This window comes from Orcinus orca, chromosome 9 (genome assembly GCF_937001465.1).
Source record: "Orcinus orca chromosome 9, mOrcOrc1.1, whole genome shotgun sequence".
Lineage (NCBI taxonomy): Eukaryota > Metazoa > Chordata > Mammalia > Artiodactyla > Delphinidae > Orcinus > Orcinus orca.
The window spans coordinates 96371907-96394114 of NC_064567.1; the positions used below are offsets into that span (position 1 = coordinate 96371907).

Consider the following 22208-nt stretch of genomic DNA (forward strand, 5'->3'; position numbering starts at 1 on the left):
CGCACAACATGGCCAAAAAAAAAAAAGAAAAGAAAAAATTGAATCAAATACAAAATAGCCAAAAATAATAGGAAGAGGAGTTAGTTCACATTAGCACAAAGGAAGTTGAAACCAGTAGTAATACTAGTTACTACCAGTAATGCCAACTGCCTACCAGATTGTGTGCTAAATGCCTTTAGTCTTTACAAAAAAAACCTATGAAGAATATATAGATCTTTTTTGTCCTCATCTTACGGATGAAAGAACTGAGCACAGAAATTTAGGTTATTTGCCAAGATCTCAGAGCTCAGATTTTTTTTTTTTTTTTTAATAAGTCAATGATTTTTAGTAAATTTATATAGTTGTACAATCATCACCATAATCCAGATCTAAAACATTTCCATCATCCAAAAAATATTTTCTGGGCCCATTTATAGTCAGTCCTCACTATAACCCCAAGCCATGGGGAATCACTGATTTTTTTTTTTTTTAAAGAATGTGTTGGGGGTAGGAGTTTATTAATTAATTTATTTTTGCTGTGCTAGGTCTTCATTTCTGTGCGAGGGCTTTTTCTAGTTGTGGCAAGCGGGGGCCACTCTTCATCGCGGTGCGCGGCAGAGCTCAGATTTAAGGTTCTGCCTCCGACTGCACACCCTGAGCCCTTAGTGACAAGACTATTTCTGTAGGGGTCGGTGAGGACGCTTCAGGCTTCACAGGTCCAAGCTCCGGGCTGCCTCTTACATAAAGGCCTTGATTCTGTTTGGGTTTTTTTTGTTTTTGTTTTTAATATTTATTTGGTTGCGCCGGGTCTTAGTTGCGGCAGGTGGGCTCCTTAGTTGCGGCTCGCCGGCTCCTCAGCCACGGCGCACGGGCTCCTTAGTTGCGGCATGCAAACTCTTAGTTGCAGCATGCATGTTGGGATCTAGTTCCCCGACCAGGGCTCGAACCTGGGCCCCCTGCGTTGGGGGCGCAGAGTCGTAGCCACTGTGCCACCAGGGAAGTCCCCCTGATTCTGTTTTATGTCCGGCGAGAAAGCACAAGCAAGCAGGCCTGGGCTTCAAAAGCTGTGCCACGCCTCTGGGGTCTGGAAAGAGGATCTAAATGCACTCAGTTCCCCTGAGGAGGCCCAGTTGGGGTTTGAGGACCTGGGGCAGCTGCAGCCCTAGAGGCAGGAGGGCCACGAGCATTGGTCTTCCGGATGACTAGGCAGGGAACAGATGGGGCAGGAAGGCCTCTGTTCACCTGCCTCCTGGGCTGCCTGCCATGGAAGCAGTTGGCACTCACAAGCCGGGCAGAGCTGCTCGGCCTTGGGCCTTGGGGGTTTTGATGGGAGGGCATCTGCGTCGTAGGGTTGGGGTGAGGAGGCGCATCTGAGGGAATGAGGAAGCAGGGGCCCAGCCTCTGAGAGAGCCACCCTCTGGGGGCAGAAGCAGGCTGTCCAGAGTAGGAAGAAGTTGACCCAACCAGGCTACTGGTAGATGGGCATAATCAAGGCTTACCTGCCGAGAACAGTTCTCTTTTTGGCTAAAAATGAGTCCTAGGCCTTAGGGGAGCAACGGAGTGACATGTGTGTTCCTTCTTTGTCTTCAGTCATGGGACATTTTTTTCCGAAACACCAACGCCGGAGCGCCCCCGGGCACCGCCTACCAGAGCCCGCTCCCCCTGAGCCTGGGCTCCCTGTCAGCTGTGGCCAGAGCGCAGCCCCTGGTGGAGGTTCAGCCCAACGTGGACAAGCTGGTGGAGGATCACCTGGCAGTGCAGTCTCTCATCAGGGCCTACCAGGTAAGGTGGCAGCGGCCAGCCATCCGTGACAGAGTGCCCCGCTGACCCCATGAAGGTTGTCGCTTAACTTTCACCCCCACCAAACACTAGGCGCTCTCTCTCCCTGCTCTGGGCTGGAGGGAGGCAAAAATGACATATGACAAGAGAAAAGGAGCCCAGGCGGTCTCACCCTGTTTGAGCAGATCCTCTGCCACCTTTAGCACCTGCCCTTATTTCTTCCCATAGCTTGGCAAGAATGATTTGTGAGCAGGGAAACGCGGTCAGTGCCCGGGTGTCAGGGGAAGTGCCGATGCCCAGGAGGGAGCAGTGACCAGGAGGGGTGTGCTGCTCCCCTTCTCAGTTGCTAGGGCCCAAATGCAATAAGACAAAATGAACCTGTAGGGTTTGGGGACAGAAGCAGAGCCCATGGAAGCAGGGAGAGGCAGGCGAGGGGCAGCTGAGCCTGCAGAGGGGCCACCTCTCCAGGAGCATTCCAGTCAGTGGTCAGCCCCGTTGGAGGAGGCTCATGCAGAACCAAGGGCTTCCATGGCCTTTCTCAGAGCCCAGAAGCCCCTTCCAGGATATCCGCGTGGTGTGGAGAAGAGCCCAGAATTCAGACCTTACCACCTGGTCTGTGAGTAGTTCTCAGGAGGAAAGGAGGAGAAATCGGGCCCGGGGAGGCCCTTCTGGGAGCTCCCAGGACATGGGCTCCCCTGCTGCCTCTTCTGGCATTGCTGCAATGTAGCAGGGGTGTCACACCACAGAGTTCTGTCTCCGATGTTCTCTTTCCTGGAAATGGCCATGTGGACCGTTCCCCTCCGCCCACGGGGCCAGTTGCCACAGGTGTCAGGACAGGTAGCACAGGGTGGGTCTGTCCTGTTGGAGCCTGGCAAGTCAGGCTCTCTCCCCAGGGCAAATAACGAGACGCACGCCGTTCACAGTGGGCGTTTCTGTAGAAGGAGGCACAGTTGGTGTGTGCTGACCACTGCCTGACTTATTCAGCCTCAGTCATTTCTGTTGGTCTTTAAGTGACTTCTCAGCAACTGCTCCCCTTCCCAAATTGTTAGCAAGAAACAGTGGATAAAGTATCCAAGACTTAAAGAAACAAAATTGGAAGGGATTTTACGTGTCTTTTTGCTTTTAAATGGTTCAGATCAGGCACTGAGGTCCCTGTTGTAGCTGTCTGCTGTTGTGCCCCCTGTGCCCTGACCCACGCAGCAGAGCCACACCCACCCCTTCCTTAGGGACTTCGTGTTCTAAGCTGAGTGGTCTTCGCACTGGAGCTAAAGTCCCCAGCATATCCCATTTCTGTTTATCCAGGAAAACTGTGAAGGATCCCGAGAAGTGGGTCCTTTTAGACTGCCAGGTTTATCAAAACCTGAGGAGCTTATCCCCTTTTTGTAAAAGTGCATTTATGCACAATAGTGCTTTAAAACAAACTATTGTAAGTCTTTTTACTAACTGACTTTGTTGTTTGGGTTCATTGGCACTCTCAGGGAAAGGTTTGACCAAGTGCAACTTTTACCCCTCGCCACAGCCCACAGGACCTGCTTAATGACTGCTTGTATTATTGCTTCCAGGTCAGGGGTCACCACATTGCAAAACTTGATCCTCTCGGAATTAGTTGTGTAAATTTTGATGATGCTCCAGTAACTGTTTCTTCAAACGTGGGTGAGAATTAATCTGTAAACACTAATTTTAATGTAATTTTACTTTTTTTTTTTTTTTTTTACCCCTTCCCTCTTTTTTTTCTCCTGTCCTTTTGTGTGTGTCCTTCCCTCTCCATCGCTGGCCCATTCGTAGATACGAGGGCACCATGTAGCACAGCTGGACCCCCTGGGAATTTTGGATGCTGATCTGGACTCCTCCGTGCCCGCTGATATTATCTCATCCACAGACAAACTTGGTGAGGGTCTGAGAGCGGCCAGCGCTGCGTGGCTCCTCTCTCTGTGTCCCAGCCTGTGGCAGCCAGGACGTCCACAGGCGGAAGGGAAAGACTCTTAAGTTTCCTTCGTTCTGATCACTTGACATTTATCAGTCATGTAGCCTTAGTGTGTTTTGGGCAAGTTATTTTTATCTCAGCTTTTCAGCCAGATCGTATGAGCTCAATTATCTAAGTCTCAAAATTGGAAAGTAAAATTTGGGGGCAGAAAAGGTTTGTGGCACAGAGAAAAAGATGACCCACCCAGGCAGGCGGGTCAGAAGATATTCCAGAGACCAGCTCGTCTGGCTTCGGTTTCCAGATCTCAGGGCAGTGCTGCCCCAGACGGGGCACTGCTCAGGACCGTTGTCACACACTGTCTGCTCTGAAGCACGGTGTGGCCTGCCTTTGACAGGGCGAATTCCAGAGCAGGTGGTGCAGTTTGGGTGTCTCGATTCTCAAATGCCGGTGATCATACTGAGGAAACTTTGGAAGGCGTCCCCGCGGGCGCTTGTAGTCCCGCTCACCGTACCCTCTCTGTCTTGAGCAGAGGGGCGTGGCTGGGCTCACACCTGCGGTTGCTTTCTCAAGTTAACCTGCTCTAAGTCACCGTGCTGCTAACCTGTGCTGCAGAAATGACGATGTGACTAATTTTTAAATGGCCAGGTTGTTTTCGAGAAACACTGTGCATGCTAATAAAACTGATGATTACCTACCTGCCTAACGCTGCTCTTTGGGAGGGGACGAAATTTGCCTCCTGAATAACAGTCACTAACGCTTTGTGGTGCCCGAATGCCCTTAGAGGCGTGTCCGAGTTGTGACGTGGGAGGTCAGGCACTAGTCAGGTAAGGCTGGATTTCAAACAGTGTTGGCCCTGGGATTGCTGTTAGAGGTTCGTCTCTGTTCCGTCTTCATTTCAGAAACACTCCTAGGTAATGCAGGGTTTCCTCTACTTTGTACCTGCACTTTTGGAAGAAAGATTAGAGAAGCCCTCCTGAATATGATTAAATAGGGCCAGTTCAGATTGTCGGCAGGACGTGAGCTTAATCCTGCTACTTTATTGAGTGGTGACAACTGTGCACCCCAGAAGTGAGCTTCTCTTTGCAGTGTCCCCGAGGACACTTGGAGCTCCTTTCCTCTTCCTCACCACTTAGTCCCCGCAGCACCCAGTCCCGACCCAACCTGTGCTCACCAGTGCTGAAGCCCCCTCGGCACCGTGAGTCCCCTCCAGGTCCAGGGCAGAGCACCCCCTCTACGTGAGAGGCCTGCGAGCCCCAGGGCACCAGCTGCCTGATGAGAGCTCAAGGCCCTGTGCCCTGGAGCTGTCTCTCCAGAAAAGGATGACTGCAGAGCCAGCCCGGCACAGGCCACAGAGCCTGGTGTTCCCATGCACAGTCAAGCATTTAAACAAGAAAGGCACAGGGGAGGTGGGGTCTCCTTCTCCCATCCGAAACTGCATCTCCCCTGTTCCTTGTGCCATCCCTGGTTGCTAGTTTCTTGGTATCAAAACGGACCTTTTTCGGTGGTTCCCAGCTCATTAGTACTGCCTGGGGAGCCTGGAGCTCTTCTCTGTCCCACGCAAGACTGGTCAGGGTGGGATGGCGCCCGCCGCAGCCCACAGGCACAGGTGGGGCTTTCTTGGAAGCGCCCCCCAGGCCATCCCAGCCCAGGAGTCTGTGAAGGGTGGGAGCCCCCAGGCCTGTTGATGCTGCCTGGCTCCTCAGTTCACAGCTCTCATCAGGGGCAGGGGCAGAGGCAGGACCTCTGTCCTTCTTCCTAGTTCTTTCTTGGCCATCTCGGCCTTGCCTTACGTTCTACTCTGGAATAGTGCCCCGAGTGTGCCCCTGTGAGGTTCTGCGTCAGCATGGCGAGGGTTATAAGCCAGGACACACAGAGGTGGCCCAGAACTTCCTGAGCTCATTTGAGGAAGACCGGGCATCCTCCAGCTGGGAGCCCTTCAGAAACAGCAGGAGAAAGTTGGGCAGCAGCCCCCTCCTGTGCAGGAGAAAAGGTCACTGCATCCCGAGAATTCAAAATAGTGTGACATAAAAGTCATGATCAATGGGGTTAGTGTAGGAAAGTTAGTCTTAAATTATCTCATCCTTGATGTATGTAGGTCTTTATGAAAACAACTGGTCCAACGTGACCGCTCTGTTCAGGGACACTGGACAGTCCCTAGAGCACTTTCCTGCCCACCATCTTATCCGAACCTCAGGGCCTGGGTTCGAGCCAGCTTCCTATGTGGAAGCCCGGCTCTGCCAGGACTAGCTGTATGCCTCTGTCTCTGTCTCCTCGTCTGTTAGGTTGTTTCAGAATTAAATAAACTCCTGAGAATAGTGCCTGGAGCTTACTAAGCTCCATGAAGGTGTGAGCCACTGTGATTGTTAATAATCTTTTGAGATAAGTAGCTGCTGGTCTCTCTGGTAAAGATATATATTTAGAAACCAAGAAATGGAGCAAATTACCCAGAGTGGTTCCCACAGGAGTTGGTAGTAGTAAGGACTGGGCTGCACCCTGAGTGACGAGGAGACAGGGTAGCTCCTGGGCAGGGACCTGCCAAAGCGGGGGGTCGGCGTGGCCCACGTGTTGGTCTGGGGTAAGTGAGTGACTGCAGTGGTGTCCTGTGTTGCACAGAAGCCTTCCCCAAGCCTGCGTCCCACTCGTAACACCTCTGAGCTGCCCTTCCTTTCTCCCGGTGGATGCGGCACGATTTCTCCATCCTCTTGTGGGGAAACTGAGGCCCAGGCGGTGATCACCCCTCAGGTATTTGAGCATTGTGCTGTTGCTGGAGCAGCACGAGGGCCAGAGGAACAGCTGCGAGCCTTGGGTGAAGTCAGGAAGCCGTTCCCAAGGGCAGCGCTAGCCAGTGCAGGTCTGCAGGGCGAGCGGGGCTGATGTCCCCTCAAAATTTTTTTAATAAGGTGGAAAATATGAAAAGTTTCCACTGAGTTCTTGCCCTTTTCTGACCAATTCTGAGAAGGTTGGGAAACGCTGGCCTAGGTTGCCTATGCTAACATCCTAGAAATACTCATGGTCCCTGCAGTCACTGGTAGAGAGTGTTAACAGGTAGACAGCCGACTTGGCCGACATGCTCCAGCTGCTGGATGGTCCTAGCATGTCAGGGTCACCGTGAGACACGTGCACGCAGAACATACTGTGAATGCAACAGAAATATCATTGAGATGGTGGGGTTATCGATTATTTTGATTAAAATTTAACAACGTTAGAACAGTTTCTCAGTTAGGTGTGGGTTATGGTCTAGAATTGTGCGCTGACTGCTTAGGAAAGGGGGGCCTTTTCCCAGGATGTGTTATGTTAGGAGCCAGCTTCCAGGTGTCCCCCAGAAGAGCATCTTGATTTATGTAGCGTCGGGTGGAGGAGAGTTGAGCTCCAGCCTGAGATGCCTGGGCACATATTCCACATTCCTCCCTAGGGAGAGGTGGGAAGTCTCCAGATGGGATCAGGTTTTCTAGCGAGGCCTCTCCTGGTTGGCCCTAAAGAAGGGTCAGCATGCAGCTTTTGACAGCGAGTCCCTTGGGGTCGGGGTTGTTGCCACCTTAAGTAGAAACAAATCAACTCCAGACAGCCTGTGCGCTCTTCCCCCTCCAGGCTGCAGTCCTGCGCTGGCATGCAGTCCTTGCTTCGCTGGGGTGAGGACGGGGCGTGGGGCAGTCTTGTTTCTGGCCTCAGCAGAGCTGCCCTTGGCTGGGTGGGGACATGGTGAAAGTTCTCATTAGCTCTTGCCCTCCATTTCCTCTCCTCTTCCAAGGGCAGCATTTGAGTTAGATTCCAGCTTAAAAGTGCCATCATCTGTGGTTTCTGTATAAATTCTATAGTATAAACTATTCGCAGTGACAAAATGATTGAAATTTACTTAAATGTGAGACTTAAACGTAATTAAAGGAGAACTCAAAACAAATTCTGTAAATAGAGAAGAAGGCGTGAAACTTCTATTTACCATTAGTGTTTGCAAATTGTCAGTCTTAGGAAATGAGCTTGAGTTAAATAGTTAAAAGGGCAATTCAAAAGTCCAAATGATGGCAACATTTTAGCTACTTCATGTCCAGCAGCAGGACATGAAGTCTCCCCACCCTTCTGACCTTCCAGAGCGTTCTTTCTGGTTGAGTTTTGCCCCCTTGATGGCTGGGAAGAATGAGCTAAAAATAGAGTTGAATTTTAATCTGCTTTCATAATTTCAGAACAATGGAGGGCAGTTTACTTAGCATTTATTGGCAGCTGTGTGCAGTGTGTGGTGCCACCAGACCACTGAGTGAAGAGTTGGGATCAGGTTCCCCAAGTGACTCAGGAGGGCAGGCCAAGCTAAGGTCATTGTGGGTACCTCCCCCTGCAGGGGTGTCCTCCGTCCTGGATGCCCAGGAACTGGCAGACCAAGGCACATCCCTGCTTCTTGCCGGCTATGCTTCACTTAGGAACAACACGGCCAAATCTCAGCCGTTCTCTGTCTCTCCAGCAGAGCATCTTGTGCTCATCAAGAAGTAATTTTTAAAAATGTTTTAAAGTGCTCAGGTGCTGGGAATCCCTTGCGCTTTCTGTAAATGACAACCAGAATATCTATTCTCTTTCCATCCTCCTTCGGTTTGTGTCTTTTCTTTGTATTTTATTTTAAAAATATCCAAAAAGTGCAGATAAGAATAAAAGCATCCACGTATCCAGTACCCGCGGTGAACAAATGTAAACATTTTACCATATTGCCTTTAGATTTTTTTTTAGTTTTATTTCATTATTTTTTGGCTGCGTTGGGTCTTTGTTGCTGCGTGCGGGCTACTCTTCATTGCGGTGCGCGGGCTTCTCATTGCGGTGGCTTCTCGTTGCAGAGCACAGGCTCTAGGTGCGCGGGCTTCAGTAGTTGTGGCACATGGGCTCATTAGTTGTGGCTCACGGGCTCTAGAACGCAGGCTCAGTATCGTGGCGCACGGGCTTAGTTGCTCTGCGGCATGTGGGATCTTCCCGGGCCAGGGCTCGAACCCGTGTCCCGTGCATTGGCAGGCAGATTCTTAACCACTGCGCCACCAGGGAAGTCCCTAGATTTTTTTTAACAGATGCACGTTTGCAGTTCCCTTTGAGGCTGGCGGCGGGTGGGGAGGTGGCAGGGGAGGTGGCAGGGGAGGTGGGGAGATAGTCCCACAGGCAACTCTTATGGCTCCTTGGCATGGTCGTATGTCTTGATTATGAGGATTGAAGGAAAAAAATGAAGAGTCTTCATCCTTGCCTTAAGCAAAGCATCCATGCTTTTGTGTAGGACCTGGACGTTCCATTGTCTTGAGAGCCACTGGCTCTGAGGTCTTTGGTAGGTGCTGCCGTCCTCGAGGGCGAGGAGGAGAGCTTTACCCACTCAGAGCAGGCATCTCCGTCCTCTCTGAGTCAGAGCTCTTGCCATCAGCGTCCAAGGATGCATTGGCTGGCCTTCCTCTCTACTCCCAGGGCAGGGAGCAGCCACAGTGCCAGTGACCATGCTCTGACCCCTCAGTCATCAGGCCCACCCTCCCAGGGAACCAGCGTCAGGAGGCATTTTGTGTGTCCAGATCAACATCTTGATTTTCACTAGCGCCAGGCAAGCTTCCAGGTGTGGGGCAGGAGTGTGTGCAGCTGTGCACGTGTGTGGCTCTCAGCCTGTGTCCTCAGCAGCTGAGTTCCTCCATCCTGGTTCTACCTTCTTGAGAGGGGAGACCAAGGACCTACCTTCTACTCTTTAGAATCCAGCAGGAGCTTGAGGTTTTGGGTCTAGTCTGCTGCCTAGTGCTCCAGTTCTGAGGAATGGGACACAAAAATTAGGCTTTTTCATTTTCTTTTCCCCAGTTTTTTCATCCCAAAGCAGTCTGGACTGGGTGGATTTGACTTCCCAGGAGAGCTCTGTGTCGGCCACTTGTTCAGGATGGGGAAATGAGGAGGCCTCAGCTGCCACCACACGGTGGCTTCTCGGTCTCAGGGAGCGGCCTTTCCCTCCTTCAGATTCACCTTATTCCAGCTGTTCATGAACCGTTTCCATGTTTATCAGACCACATATCCCCCCTCCCTTGTTCTCCTTCAGTGTCTATGTCTGTGTGACAGTGTTTGTGCTACCTGTTCCTGCGGTAATGGTGTAGGGTTTTGGGTGTTTGGGGTTTTTTTAAACTAACTCGCCTGTCTTTTTCCCTCTGCACTCACCCATGCTATCCCACTCTGCCTCTCAGATCTTGCAGTTTTCAAGGAACGACTTCGAATGCTAACAGTAGGAGGTATGAAAATAACGAGCCTTTCACTTTTCTGGAGCTGAGGACTTCATTTGAGCAGGATGTGCAGCTTTCCCCAGCATGCAATTTGGGGAAAGTTGACACAACTCTGTCGAGTGTTTTGAAGTTTGTTAATTGTCTTGAGATATGTTTTTCCTGTCATAGAGCTGTTATCCAACAGGTAGAGCTACTTACCATGTCATATTAGCTTCTGTCCATTTGTGTTCTGAAGAGCATTTTCACCTCCACGTGTCTACCATCGCTTCGCTGGGCTTCCGTCTTTAGCGTAGGCTGTCTCTAGCTCCTGCTGTAGCCAGCGGGGACCTGAGGCCACACTACATTCTGCATGTTGGCACGTCGTTTCCTCCACATCCTGCACTGTGCCTCTGATTGGACTCTGGATTCTTTCAGATTCTGCTTCCTGGGCATTTTTTCCCTTTTGATCTTCCCATGTTTGAAGGACAACTAAAGTACTGATAAAACGTTACTTAATGAAGTAAGGAGTCCTTAATGACCCTTGGTTCTGGGCAGAGCACCTTTGAAGAATCCAGAGTGGGGTGCCGGGGGTCATCTGCCTGCTGTCACTCACCACAGTGGCCAGTCTTCCTTCCATGCCAGGTGTCACTCAGAAGTTCTCTTTTCCTCCATCTTATCATGGCTGTGAGACTCTAGTTTTGATTAAACTTTTCATTTTGAAATAATTGTATGCAGTTATGAAAAATAATAGAGACATTCTCATATGCCTTTCAGCCAGTTCCCTCAGTGGTACCATCTTGTAAACCATAGTACATCACACCAGGATACCGACACTGACAGCAGTCAAGCCACAGAGGTCTACATCACTCCAGCGGTCATTCCTGCTGCCCCTCTGTAGCCACACTTACTCCCCTTCTACCCCACCCCCATGTTTGACCCCTGGCAACCACTGTTCTGTTCTCCATTTCTATAATTTTGTCATTTCAAGAATGTTTTACAAATCACAATATGTAACATTTTGGAATTGGCATTTTTCAGTCAGCATGCTTTTCTAACACTGATTTTTTCCTTCTTAATTGCTGAGTAGCATTCCGTGCCATAGGTGTCCCAGAATTGTTTTAACCATTTACTCACTGAAGGACCTTTGTGTTGTTTCTTCTGTTCTTCGGCTAATAGGGTCTTTTACAGAGCAAAAGTTTTAAACTCTATAGTCCAGTGTATCAATTTTCCCTTTTATGGATCATGTTTTTGGTATCAAGTTTAAGAACTCTTTTCTTAGCTCTAGATCCTGAAGATTTTCTCCTGTATTTTTCTAAAGGTTTTATAGTTTTGCATTTAACATTTAACTCTGTGATCCATTTTGAGTTCATTTCTGTATGGGATATAAAGTTTAGATCAAGGTTTGTTTATTTTTGGCCTGTGGATGTCAATCACTCCAGCACCATTAACTGAAAAGTTTGTCTTTCTTATCATTGAATTGCTTTTACACACTTTTATCAAAAATCAGTTGGACTTATTCAGTGGGTCTGTTTCTGGGTTCTCTATTCTTTTAATAGGTGTGTCTCTCCACCAGTACCACACTGTCTTGATTACTGTAGCTGCTGAACTTTATTCTCCTTTTCCAGAATTGCCTTGGCTGTTCTAGGGCCTGTCTCTTTCCATGTAAATTTTAGAATAAGCTTGTCTACATTTACAAAAACTCTTGCTGACATTTTGGTAGAAATTGTGTTAAACCTATAGATGAATTTAAGGAGAATTGACATCTTTACTATGTTGCCCTTCAATCCATGAACATAGTATGTCTCACTTATTTAGATCTTTGATTTCTTTCATCAGCTTTTTGTAGTTTTCAGCATACAAATTCTGTACATGTTTTGTTAGATTTACATGTCAGTACTTCCTGTTTTTAAAAAAAGTTTAGTGTCTATCTATTCATTACTAATATCTTGAAGTACAATTGATTGTTTTTATGTTGTGTCCTGTGACCTTGCTGAGCTCAGTTATTCTAGGACTTTTTTTTTTTTAGTAGATTCTTTAGAATTTTGGGGGTAGACAATCATCTCACTTGAAAATAGGAACAATTATTTCTTCGTTTCCAATCTGTTTGCCTTTTATTTCCTTTTCTTGCCCAATTGCCCTGGTTGGACCTTCCAGTACCATGTTGACTAAGAGGCATAAGAATGAACATCCTTGCTTTGTTCCTGATCAATGGTGGATTACATCGATTGATTTTCAAGTATTGAACCCAACTTACATGTACTGCTGGAATAAACCTCAGTTGGTCATGGTATATAATTCTTTGTGCATATTGCTGCATCTATATATATATGTATTTGTATCTGTATTCGTAGGGAATATTGGTCTGTAATTTTTTTTTCTGACTGTCTTTGTCTGCTCTTGGTATCAGGGTAATTCTAGCTTTGTAAAATAAGCTGAGAAGTTTTCTTCCTACTCTAATTCCTGAAAGAGACTGTGTAGAGTTGGTGTTAATTCTTCTTTAAACATCCAGTAGAATTCCCCAGCAAAACCATATGGGTTTGGATTTCTTTTTCAGAAGCTTTTTATTTATGAATTCGATTTCTTTAAAAGTTAGAGCTATTCAGATTATCTCTTTCATAGTGGGTGGGTAACAGCAGTTTGTGTTGTTCTAGGAATGGTTTGTTTACATCTGAGTTGTCAAGTGTATGTTGTTCATAGTATTCCCTTAGTATCTTTTTGATATCTGCAGGGTCTGTATTGATATCCCCTTTTATTCCTGATACTGGTAATTTGTGTCTTCTCTTTTTCTGTTAGTCCTTTTAGAAGTTTGTCAATGTTACTGATCTTTCCAAAGAACCAGCTGTTTCATTGATTTTTCTGTTTTGCTGTTTTCAATTTCATTGATTTCTGTTCTTATCTTTATTTCCTTACTTCTGCTTTCTTTGTATTGTTTTTTTTTTCCTTCTTTTTCTAGGTTCTTGTGGTAAGATCTTATAGATTACTGATTAGAGCCTTTTCCTCTTCTCTAATGTTTGCATTTACTGCTATAAATTTCCCTGTCAGAACTGCTTTAGCTGTCCTACAAACTTTGACATACTGTATTTTCGTTTCCATTCAGTTCAGTGTACTTTCTGATACCCCTTAATATTTCTTCTTTGACTCATGGATTATTTAGAGGGTGTTGTTTAGTTTCCAAGAATTTGGAGATTTTCCTTTTATATTTCTCTTAATGATTTCTAGTTTGATTCCATTGTTGTTGGAGAATGTACTCCATATAATTTCAGTTCTGCTAAATTTTTTTGTTTTTGGCTTCGTCGAGCCTTAGTCGCAGCACGCGGGATCTTTTGTTACAGCGCGTGGGCTTCTCCAGTTGCATCGCACTGGCTTCTCTCTAGTTGCGACGCACAGCCTTAGTTGCCCCATGGCATGTGGGATCCTAGTTCCGCGACCAGGGATCGAACCCACATCCCCTGAATTGGAAGGCAGATGCTTAACCACTGGACCACCAGGGAAGTCCCTCAGTTCTGCTAAATTTGTTGAGGTGTTTTTATGGCCCACTATATTGTCTGAATTGACATTTGTTCCATGGACGTTTGGAAAGAATGCATACTCTGCTGTTGTTTGGTGAAGTGTTCTATAAATGTCCATTAGATCCTGTCAGTTATAGAGTCTTTCTATATCTTTGGCAACTTTCTATCTCCTTTTTTGTCGATTATTGAGTGAAGGGCTTTGAAGCCTCCAGACGAACTGTGGGTTTGTCTATTTTTCTTTTCAGTCCTCAGTTTTGGTGGGTTTTTTTTCACATATTTTGCATCTCTGTTGTTTGGTGCACGCACATTTAGAATTGCTATGTCTTCTGGGTGGATTGATCTTTTTATCATACAATGTCCCTCTCTGTCTCTAGTAATTTTCTTTGCTCTAATATATACTTTATCTGATGATAATATAGCTACTCCTGCTTTTGTTGGACATGTTTTACATGACATATCTTCTTCCATCCTTTTACTTTCAGTCTGCCTAAATCACTGTATTTGAAGTCAAGCATATAGTTGAGTCCTGTTTTTTTAATCCACTCCGTCAATCTCTGTCATTTGAGTAGTATATTTAGACCATTTGTATTTAATGTAACTATTGATATGTTAGGGCTTAAATCTACCATTTTATCCTTCATTTTGTTTGGCCCTATTCATTTCTCTGCTTTCTTTTTCCTGACTTCCTCTAGGTTTTTAAACCTATACTTTAAAATTCCATTTTTATTTATATATAGTCTTTTTGATCATCTCTCTTTGTGTTTTTAGTGGTTTTTAGCCTTTTTAGTGGCTGTTTAGGTGTTATATCACTACATAACTTATCACAATCTAATGGTGTCATCATTTTACCAGTTCAAGTGAAGTGTACTTACCTCCCGTTACATCCCTTCCTTCTCTCCATGTAAAATATATAGTTATCTTAAACATTTCCTCTACATATGTTTAGAACTGCATCAGATAATATTACAAATTTTGCTTCAATCATCAAACATAATTTAGAAGACCCACGAGGAGAAGGAAAGTCTTTTATTTACCTGTATTATTTAGTTCCATGTTCTTTCTTCCTTCCTCCTGTCTGATTCCTTCTGGTATCATTTCCTTTCTGTTTACAACTTCTTTTAGCCATTCATTTAGGATGACAGATTCTCTTAGTTCTCTTCATCTGAAAATGTTTTGATTTCTCCTTCATTCCTATAGGATATTATCACTGTATATAGGATTCTGGGGAAACAGTTCTTTTCTTTCAGCTCTTGGTAAGTGTGGTGCTACTTCCTTCTGGTCTCCATGGCTTCTTTTGAGAAATCCTCTATTATTTTGTCCTCTGTTGTTTTGTCCTCTGTTGAGAAATCCACTGTTATTTGAGTTGTTTTGCCCTCTAGGCAGAGTGTCACTATATTCTGGCTGCTTTCAAGATTTTTTGTCTTTAAATTCAGAAGTTTAATTGTAACATATTTTGACATGGATTTCTTTGGCTTTATTTTGTGAGTTCACTGAGTTTCTTGAGTCTGTGGAGTAAGTCTTCTGCCATATTTGGGAAGTTTTCAGCCTCCCGCTTTCTCTTCTCCTTCTGGGATTCATCAACACAACTGTGAAATCTTTTGTTACAGCATCACACGTCCCTAGGACTTTCTTCCGTTTTTTTCCCCCCCAATCTGTTTTCTCTGTATTCTTCAGGTTGGTTGATTTCTGTTGTTCTCCCTTTAAGTTCACTGATCCTCTGTCCTCTGATAATGCCATTGAGCCCGTTTACTAAGTTTTAATTTGGGTTATTATATTTTGCAGTTTCAAAATTTCCCATTTGGTGCTTCTTTGTATCTTAATTTTTTGCAGAGACTTTCTGTGTCTTTGCTGAGACTTAATTTTTTTTTTCATGTCTCTCTCACGTTTTAATCGCTCACTGAAATCATTTGATAATGGCTTCTTGAGAATCTTAGATAATTCTAACATCTTAGTGTCTATTGATTATCTTTTCTCGTTCAATCTGACATATTCCTGGTTCTTGTTATAAGTGATTTTTCTTTTTTTTTTTAATATTGAAACCAGGACATTTTGGGTATTATGAGATGGGATCTTGTTGAAATCTTTGTTATAGCAAGGCTCCTCTGAACACTGCTCTGGTAGGGAGGGGCCCACCTAGTTACTCCCCGGTGGAGATGGACATTCTGGGCCCCAAAGTCTCTGTTGACATTAGGGTAGGGGAGTGGGCTAGTGCATTACCTCCCAGAGGGAATGAAAGTTTGGGCTTCTTCTTGGGCCTTCTTTGAAACCTTTGGGTGGGGTCAGAGGTCAGAGTGCACTGCAGCCTGACAAGGGTGTTGATGGGGCTGCAGTGTGTTCCGTATGTTTGGGTGGAACAGAGCAGTTACAGTCTAAAAGTTTTCTGTCCTGCGAGACTGCCTTTCTCCTGTCCTTTAAAGAGAGCAGCTTTTGTTGGGGCTTTTTCTGTCTACACCTGTAGAAGTTTCCACATTCTTTGCTCCAAGTCTGGGATATGGGAGCCCAAAAGGAAACCTAGGGACCTCCTTGGCTGGTTGGCTTTTTTCTCCACCCTTTGGCGTCATCTTACATTTGTTTTATATATGATATCTGGGGTTTTTAGTTGCACTTGGTGGGGGAATAGGTAGGCATATGTCTATACTACCTTCCCAGACGTCTATAGATTTAAGTTGTCAAATGACTGAAGAACTCAGAAGCAAGGCCAGCAGTTTTGAAGTTCAGTAGTAGAGCCCAAGAATGATCAGTTCACGGTGATGGAAATGAAGAATCACACATGTGGTGAGGCCAAGGGCTCTTCATGCTGAAAGGTCACGACAAGCCCACGTTCTCCTCTGGGACACACAGGTCGTTGGTTAACTCCACAATCAAAATGTTCAAACTGTTCCCAACAGAGTGTGCACTCTTTGGATACCCCGGTTCCCTTAGCCCCCACTGCTGAGTGTTCCCATGAGCTAGGAAAAGTGTCCCCCAAATAACTCTGGTTTTCCTCCATAAACACTGAGAGCTGGGCTTTGAAGGGCCAGAGCCATGCTTTATCAGGCCCACGTGATGGCCCATCCTCATTCTTGATAGAATAACAGCAGGAAACGGGTGCATAGCTTAACCAAGCCACTCTACCATCACCACCACCACCCCAAAGTGAAAAAAAGCCAGGTTGCTTTTGTTTTAATAAAACAAAAAAAGGTTGAAAAACATAGAATTTGCTTTTAAAAGTTAAAAAAAAAAAAGTGTCCTAGAGCATTAGATAAATAAAAGCTGTGGTTCCCAAGCCAGCTTGAATAGGATCATCCAGGGATGTTCATGGCCCATCCATGACCAATTGAGTCAAGTCCTGGCATTGGAGCCTGGAAATGTGCATTTTTACAACTCTCCCAAATTCCCTAGAGATTTGGATACACAGCTGTGTTTGCAAGCGACTGCTTGGGTCCCTTACTGGGCCCTCTGTCTTATTTACACTTAATTAGGCCAGGAAATCGGAGACTGTCTGATCTTGCACAGTCAGGTGTTAGAGACTGTTGGGTGCTCGTTTCACATTTCATCCTGGCGTCTGGGATTGTGAACTGCACCTTGCCTCACTCCAGCCAATATCTTGTGGGTGGGAGCCTAACCTATAGTGTCACTGGGCAGTTTTCCTCCAAGTCTCTTCCCCTTTGATAATTATTGCAACATGAAACAAGCGCATAATGCCCTGGAAAGAGCCCCTCCACTCCATCACGTGTTTGTCAGTTTGAAATATGCTTTCAGATGAGGAGGCACCTTGCACGTGGTGCTCAGCAAATAGCAGTGATGAGTCAGTGATAGTCGGTTCCTTAGCAATTAGTCAGTAAATACGTGTCGGTATTGGACTGGGGAGAGCGATAATCAGATCTGTGACTTACGAGCGCTGTCTGGAGGATGGGTCTTTATGTGCAGTTGGAGGTCTTCCAGGAGATGGCGCCGTCCTTCATCAGAGGTGGCTGTGGAAGCCTCTGCCCTGCTGCCTGGCAGCTCTCCCGCAGGCCACTGGGCTTCTTGGTGACTGTCCCTCACTTCTCAATCTCCTAGCTTCCACTCACCACATACAAAAGCCATCACCATTAAGACATATATGACCTAGTCTAGTCCAGTTCCTCATTTTCTACTTGAATTCTCTCCTTAACTGTTTTTCATTTGCTTTCTGATTGACTTACCCAGTGCCTTTTCAAACCTAAATCGCTTTGTGTCTGTGGGGCCTTGAAATACATTTTTCTCTAAATTATGAATAATTGGTGCACTGGACTAATATATGCATCATATGAATTTATTCTCCTTTACCTGTGATGCCAGTAATATACTCAGCTTCTGTTTGTTGCTAAAGTTTGTGTTTCTGGCTGTAATATAGTATTTATTTTCATACATAACAGAGGTTTTTATGATTTTGTTCTTCTTTTTTCTCTCCCCTGGGGAGTCCCTCCCCCTTTTCCTAAACTGTGGCCCCCGTATGGCTGTGCCCATCTCTCCTCACCCCCGTAGGGTTCTACGGCCTGGACGAGTCTGACCTGGACAAGGTCTTCCACCTGCCCACCACCACGTTCATCGGCGGACAGGAGTCGGCCCTTCCGCTGCGGGAGATCATCCGGCGCCTGGAGGTAAGAAAACACAAGTCGTTTCCAGAAAACTTCAGTGAACTTGCTAAAAACTTGTGTTGGCAGGAGGCCTCCAGACTAGGTTGTTTTTCTCTTGATCCTATATATTTTTTTAATGTAAGGGAAGAGGAATTGTTTTGTTCTGTTTTTTGCTATTTTGTTGATGAAATTCCATGTTTTTTTATTTTTACAATCAACCATAACAAAATGTAGACTTTGCTTCCGACTTTAAAAAATGTGTCCTGGGCTTCCCTGGTGGCGCAGTGGTTGGGAGTCTGCCTGCCGATGCAGGGGACACGGGTTCGTGCCCCGGTCCGGGAGGATCCCACATGCCACGGAGCGGCTGGGCCCGTGAGCCATGGCCACTGGGCCTGCGAGTCCGGAGCCTGTGCTCCGCAATGGGAGAGGCCACAACAGTGAGAGGCGCACGTACCAGGAAAAAAAAAAAAAAAAGTGTCCTAAAGCATTAGGTAAATAAAGGGTGTCATTCCCAAGCCAACTTGAATAGGAACACCTGGGGAGATTCCTGGCCCACCTACGACCAACTGAGTCAGCTCTGGTTTTGGAGCCTGGAAATGTGCATTTTTACAAATCTCCCAGAGATAGGGATACACAGCTGTGTTTACAAGCGACTGCTCGAGCCCCAGGTTGTACTGATCCAGCATTTGAAAGGGGCAGAGAGCCATGCACGGCTCTCATTTCATCCAGTGCCAGAATCCAGGAGTTGGGCTGTTGTGGACCCTTGGACCTGGACTCCAGGGGTCCCAGCCATAGCACGCCCTGTCCCCAGAGGGCCCCACGTCCAGGGCTCTTCCAAGAGAGCCTACCATTCTGACTTGTCCCAGTTCGGAATACCCCTTCTCGTTGTTTACAGATATTTGTGTACACTCACCCGATGATGGTGGGTTAGGTATGTTTACACGTGACATGTGCGTGCACTGGGCGGCTGTGTGAGCTGACAGAGCTTAAGTATGTTCTTGGTCCTGTGACATAATAATCAACTTGCAGCTCTTTGAATATTTAGAGCGAGTGCAATTTCTTGGCTTCCTAACGTCTCACTAGAGAGAGAAGCTAAGAATCGGCACCTAAAACTCCCTGCCCTTTTCTCCTGGGGATTGAGCCAAGGACAGGAGAAACAAAATATGATCCAGGGGCCCAGTAACTATGTGTCCAAGTTAATAGCTAAATTCATGCTGATAATAATGGAGACATACTGTTTTTGACCTAATAATTTCCTTTGAGCCTTTAATTGTTCAGTAATGGACATACTGCCCATCAGGCATAAGGAGCACGGGCGTGTTCTCCTGCCTCCATGGGTAAAGGAGGGAGCCCCCTCCCCCTCCCCGCCTCTTCCCTCCCCACTTCCTCCCTCCCTCTCCTCTCCCCCTTTCCCTTCCTTCATTCTCTTCCCCTCCCCTCCCCTCTCCCCTTCCCCTCCCCTCTCTCCCCACCCCTTCCTCTCCTCTCTGCTAGGCTTACAACTCAGACTTGGGTCCCAGGGAAGATGCGCCCTTTTTTAAGCTGATGGAGGAAGGTTCAAGGTTCATGTTAACAGACGCTGTGGCTGGGCCATGTTTTCTCAAATGTGTTTGTGTAGAAATACACTTTCTTCTGCGGCTCAGTAGATCAGGGCACTGTCACTGTACAACTCCGGTGGAAGTGGTGACTCGCGCTGGCTCTGAAGTCAGGGAAGGCAGGCCAGCACCCCCCATCCCTGGGCTTCTTGTGCATCCAGTTTAAAAGTTCCCAGTTTATCACATGAGGTGTCCTCAGGGAAATATAGTTTTGGAGTTAATGAAAACACCTTAAACACCAAGGTCTTTCCCAGCTCCATTTCCTCTTTTTGTCCCTAGGCAAGATTTTCCTCCTCTTGGCTAGGATGATAGCGAGCGCGTTGTGGTTGGCCATTATTTTGAGTTCAAGCAAATGTCCCTTTGTTTCATTATCATAGAATTAACATGCAGAGGTGCCCACCCCTGCTCTGGTGTCACATCTGGACCCACCACTGGGATCCCAGGTGCATCCTCACCCTGCACTGTGCCAGCCAGTTTCCATGTCTGTTGTGAAAACCAAAGGGGGTCACAGACAGAACCACCAAGCAGAACCCGGCCCTCTAAGTGCTTGGTCAGCATGACTGCTGCGAAGACGTTGAAAGGCATTTGTGGGCTCTAAAACTTATTGTCAGGATTTCCCTGGTGGCCTAGTGGTTAGGATTCAGCGGTATCACTACCGTGGCCCGGGTTTGATCCCTGGTCAGGGAACTGAGATCCCACAAGATGTGCAGCGTGGCCAATATATATATATTAATTAATTTTAAAAAATTATTTTCACACCAGGGCATTGCTTTTTAAATTCCTAAAAGCAGTGGTTAAGAATCCTCCTGCCAATGCAGGGGACATGGGTTTGAGCCCTGGTCCGGGAAGATCCCACATGCCGTGGAGCAGCTAAGCCTGTGCACCACAACTACTGAGCCTGCGCTCTAGAGCCCATGAGCCACAACTACTGAGCCCACGTGCCGCAACTACTGAAGGCTGCGTGCCGCAACTACTGGAGCCCGCGTGCCTAGAGCCCGTGCTCCGCAACAAGAGAAGCCACCACAACGAGAAGCCCGCACACCGCAACGAAGAGTAGCCCCAGCTTGCCGCAACTAGAGAAAGCCCACACACAGCAACGAAGACCCAACGCAGCCATAAATAAATAAATAAATAAATTTTAAAAATAAATAAATAAAAGCCTGCTAACTTAAGTGGCCACTGAGCTGTGATATCCACCGGCAGCACAGGGCCTTTCTTTCTCAGGGTGGTGGGCACAGTCTGACCTTGAGGTCAGAGAACCTGTCTTCCCCAGGAGCTTCCCCGTCCCTGGGCTGGTGCTCCTGTCCTCCCGCCATGAGGGGAGCATGTCTCGGCTTAGTGGTTCTCACTGTCCCCTCCCTGCCTATTGGGCTCTGTACTCTGTGGAGGAAGTATTTCATGGCCAGGTTCGGAGTGAGAGGAGGTTGTGGGCCCAAACTTGGTGCCCCAGATCACAGCTGGCTCTGTTGCATTTGAAAGGGAGGCCACCTGTTCCTGCCAGCCTTCTGGCTGAGTGGGCAGTCAACACGCCTGTGGGGACATCCCCTTGATCGTGTGTGTGTGTGTGAAAAACAGATGGCGTACTGCCAGCACATTGGGGTGGAGTTCATGTTCATCAATGACCTGGAGCAGTGCCAGTGGATCCGGCAGAAATTCGAGACGCCTGGGATCATGCAGTTCACCAACGAGGAGAAGCGGACCCTGCTGGCCCGGCTAGTGCGCTCCACCAGGTACGGGGCTGCACTGGTCCCGTCAGTGTGGCACAGCCTGTTGACAGGGGTGGGTGGGTTTGGAGCGTGACCACAGCCCCACGAGAGCAAGGTTGGCCCTGGTGACTTGGCTCTTCAGAGTGGCTTGGTTCCTGTCTAGGTTTGAGGAGTTCCTGCAGCGGAAGTGGTCATCTGAGAAGCGCTTTGGTCTCGAAGGCTGCGAGGTGCTGATTCCTGCCCTCAAGACCATCATTGACAAGTCAAGTGAGAACGGAGTGGACTACGTGATCATGGGGATGCCGCACAGGTACCTGGCTGCCCTTCATGCATCCAGAGCACGGGGTGGGGCACTAGGCAAGCAAGGAGGCTGGCTCGCCTGGAACGCACTTGCACCCCTGTCCTGGGACAGCCATCGCCACAGCATCCCCCTCCCTCAGTAGCCACTGTCACACTCAAGGCCATAGTGGTTTTAGGCAGGCATCTTGGCCTCATGCCCTTGTCGGGATCACCACTGAGGGAGGTTAACCTAGAGGGAAGGCTGCTCGGTGACGTGGAGCGGAGACCTCAGCTTGAGGCGGCAGCGGAGGCTGAGGGTGGAGCGTTCGCCGCAGGCCGGCAGTGTTTCTCCGTTTTCTACCTTTCTTCCTCCCACCTCGTCGTGGCCCTGGGTGCCGGGCAAGCAGAGGCTGAGTGTCCCATCAGCTCTGCTCTCAGCTCCTCTCGGGCTGCAAACCGAGGCACTGCCTGTCCATCGGGGGAGGAAGGGGCTAGAACAGCATTGCCTGCTGCCCGGAACACAGCTCAGGCCCTGCTCGCTCCTCTGTGTACCAGAGGGCGGCTGAACGTGCTTGCAAACGTCATCAGGAAGGAGCTGGAGCAGATTTTCTGTCAGTTCGACTCAAAGCTGGAGGCAGCTGATGAGGTGAGACACCTGATTTCTTTTAGAAA

The 22208-nt window shown here is 47.5% G+C and overlaps 2 protein-coding genes across 7 annotated transcripts in view; one reads left to right on the top strand and one right to left on the bottom strand.

The window, feature by feature from the left end:
• LOC101277389 (unconventional myosin-Ig) overlaps positions 1-22208 on the bottom strand; it is a 275011-nt gene that overhangs the window by 99584 nt on the left and 153219 nt on the right. The window lies entirely within an intron of this gene.
• OGDH (oxoglutarate dehydrogenase) overlaps positions 1-22208 on the top strand; it is a 77069-nt gene that overhangs the window by 26767 nt on the left and 28094 nt on the right. For 2 of the 6 annotated variants that reach the window (XM_049714661.1, XM_049714662.1), the window contains exons 3-9: positions 1570-1761; positions 3544-3646; positions 9853-9897; positions 17865-17980; positions 21127-21281; positions 21421-21567; positions 22092-22182. In XM_049714661.1, coding sequence (XP_049570618.1) covers positions 1570-1761; positions 3544-3646; positions 9853-9897; positions 17865-17980; positions 21127-21281; positions 21421-21567; positions 22092-22182 — 849 coding nt within the window. Of the gene's footprint in view, positions 1-1569; positions 1762-3320; positions 3412-3543; positions 3647-9852; positions 9898-17864; positions 17981-21126; positions 21282-21420; positions 21568-22091; positions 22183-22208 lie in introns of those variants that run through there. The other 4 variants (XM_049714663.1, XM_004282984.3, XM_004282983.3 and 1 more) reach the window with 4 other exon arrangements.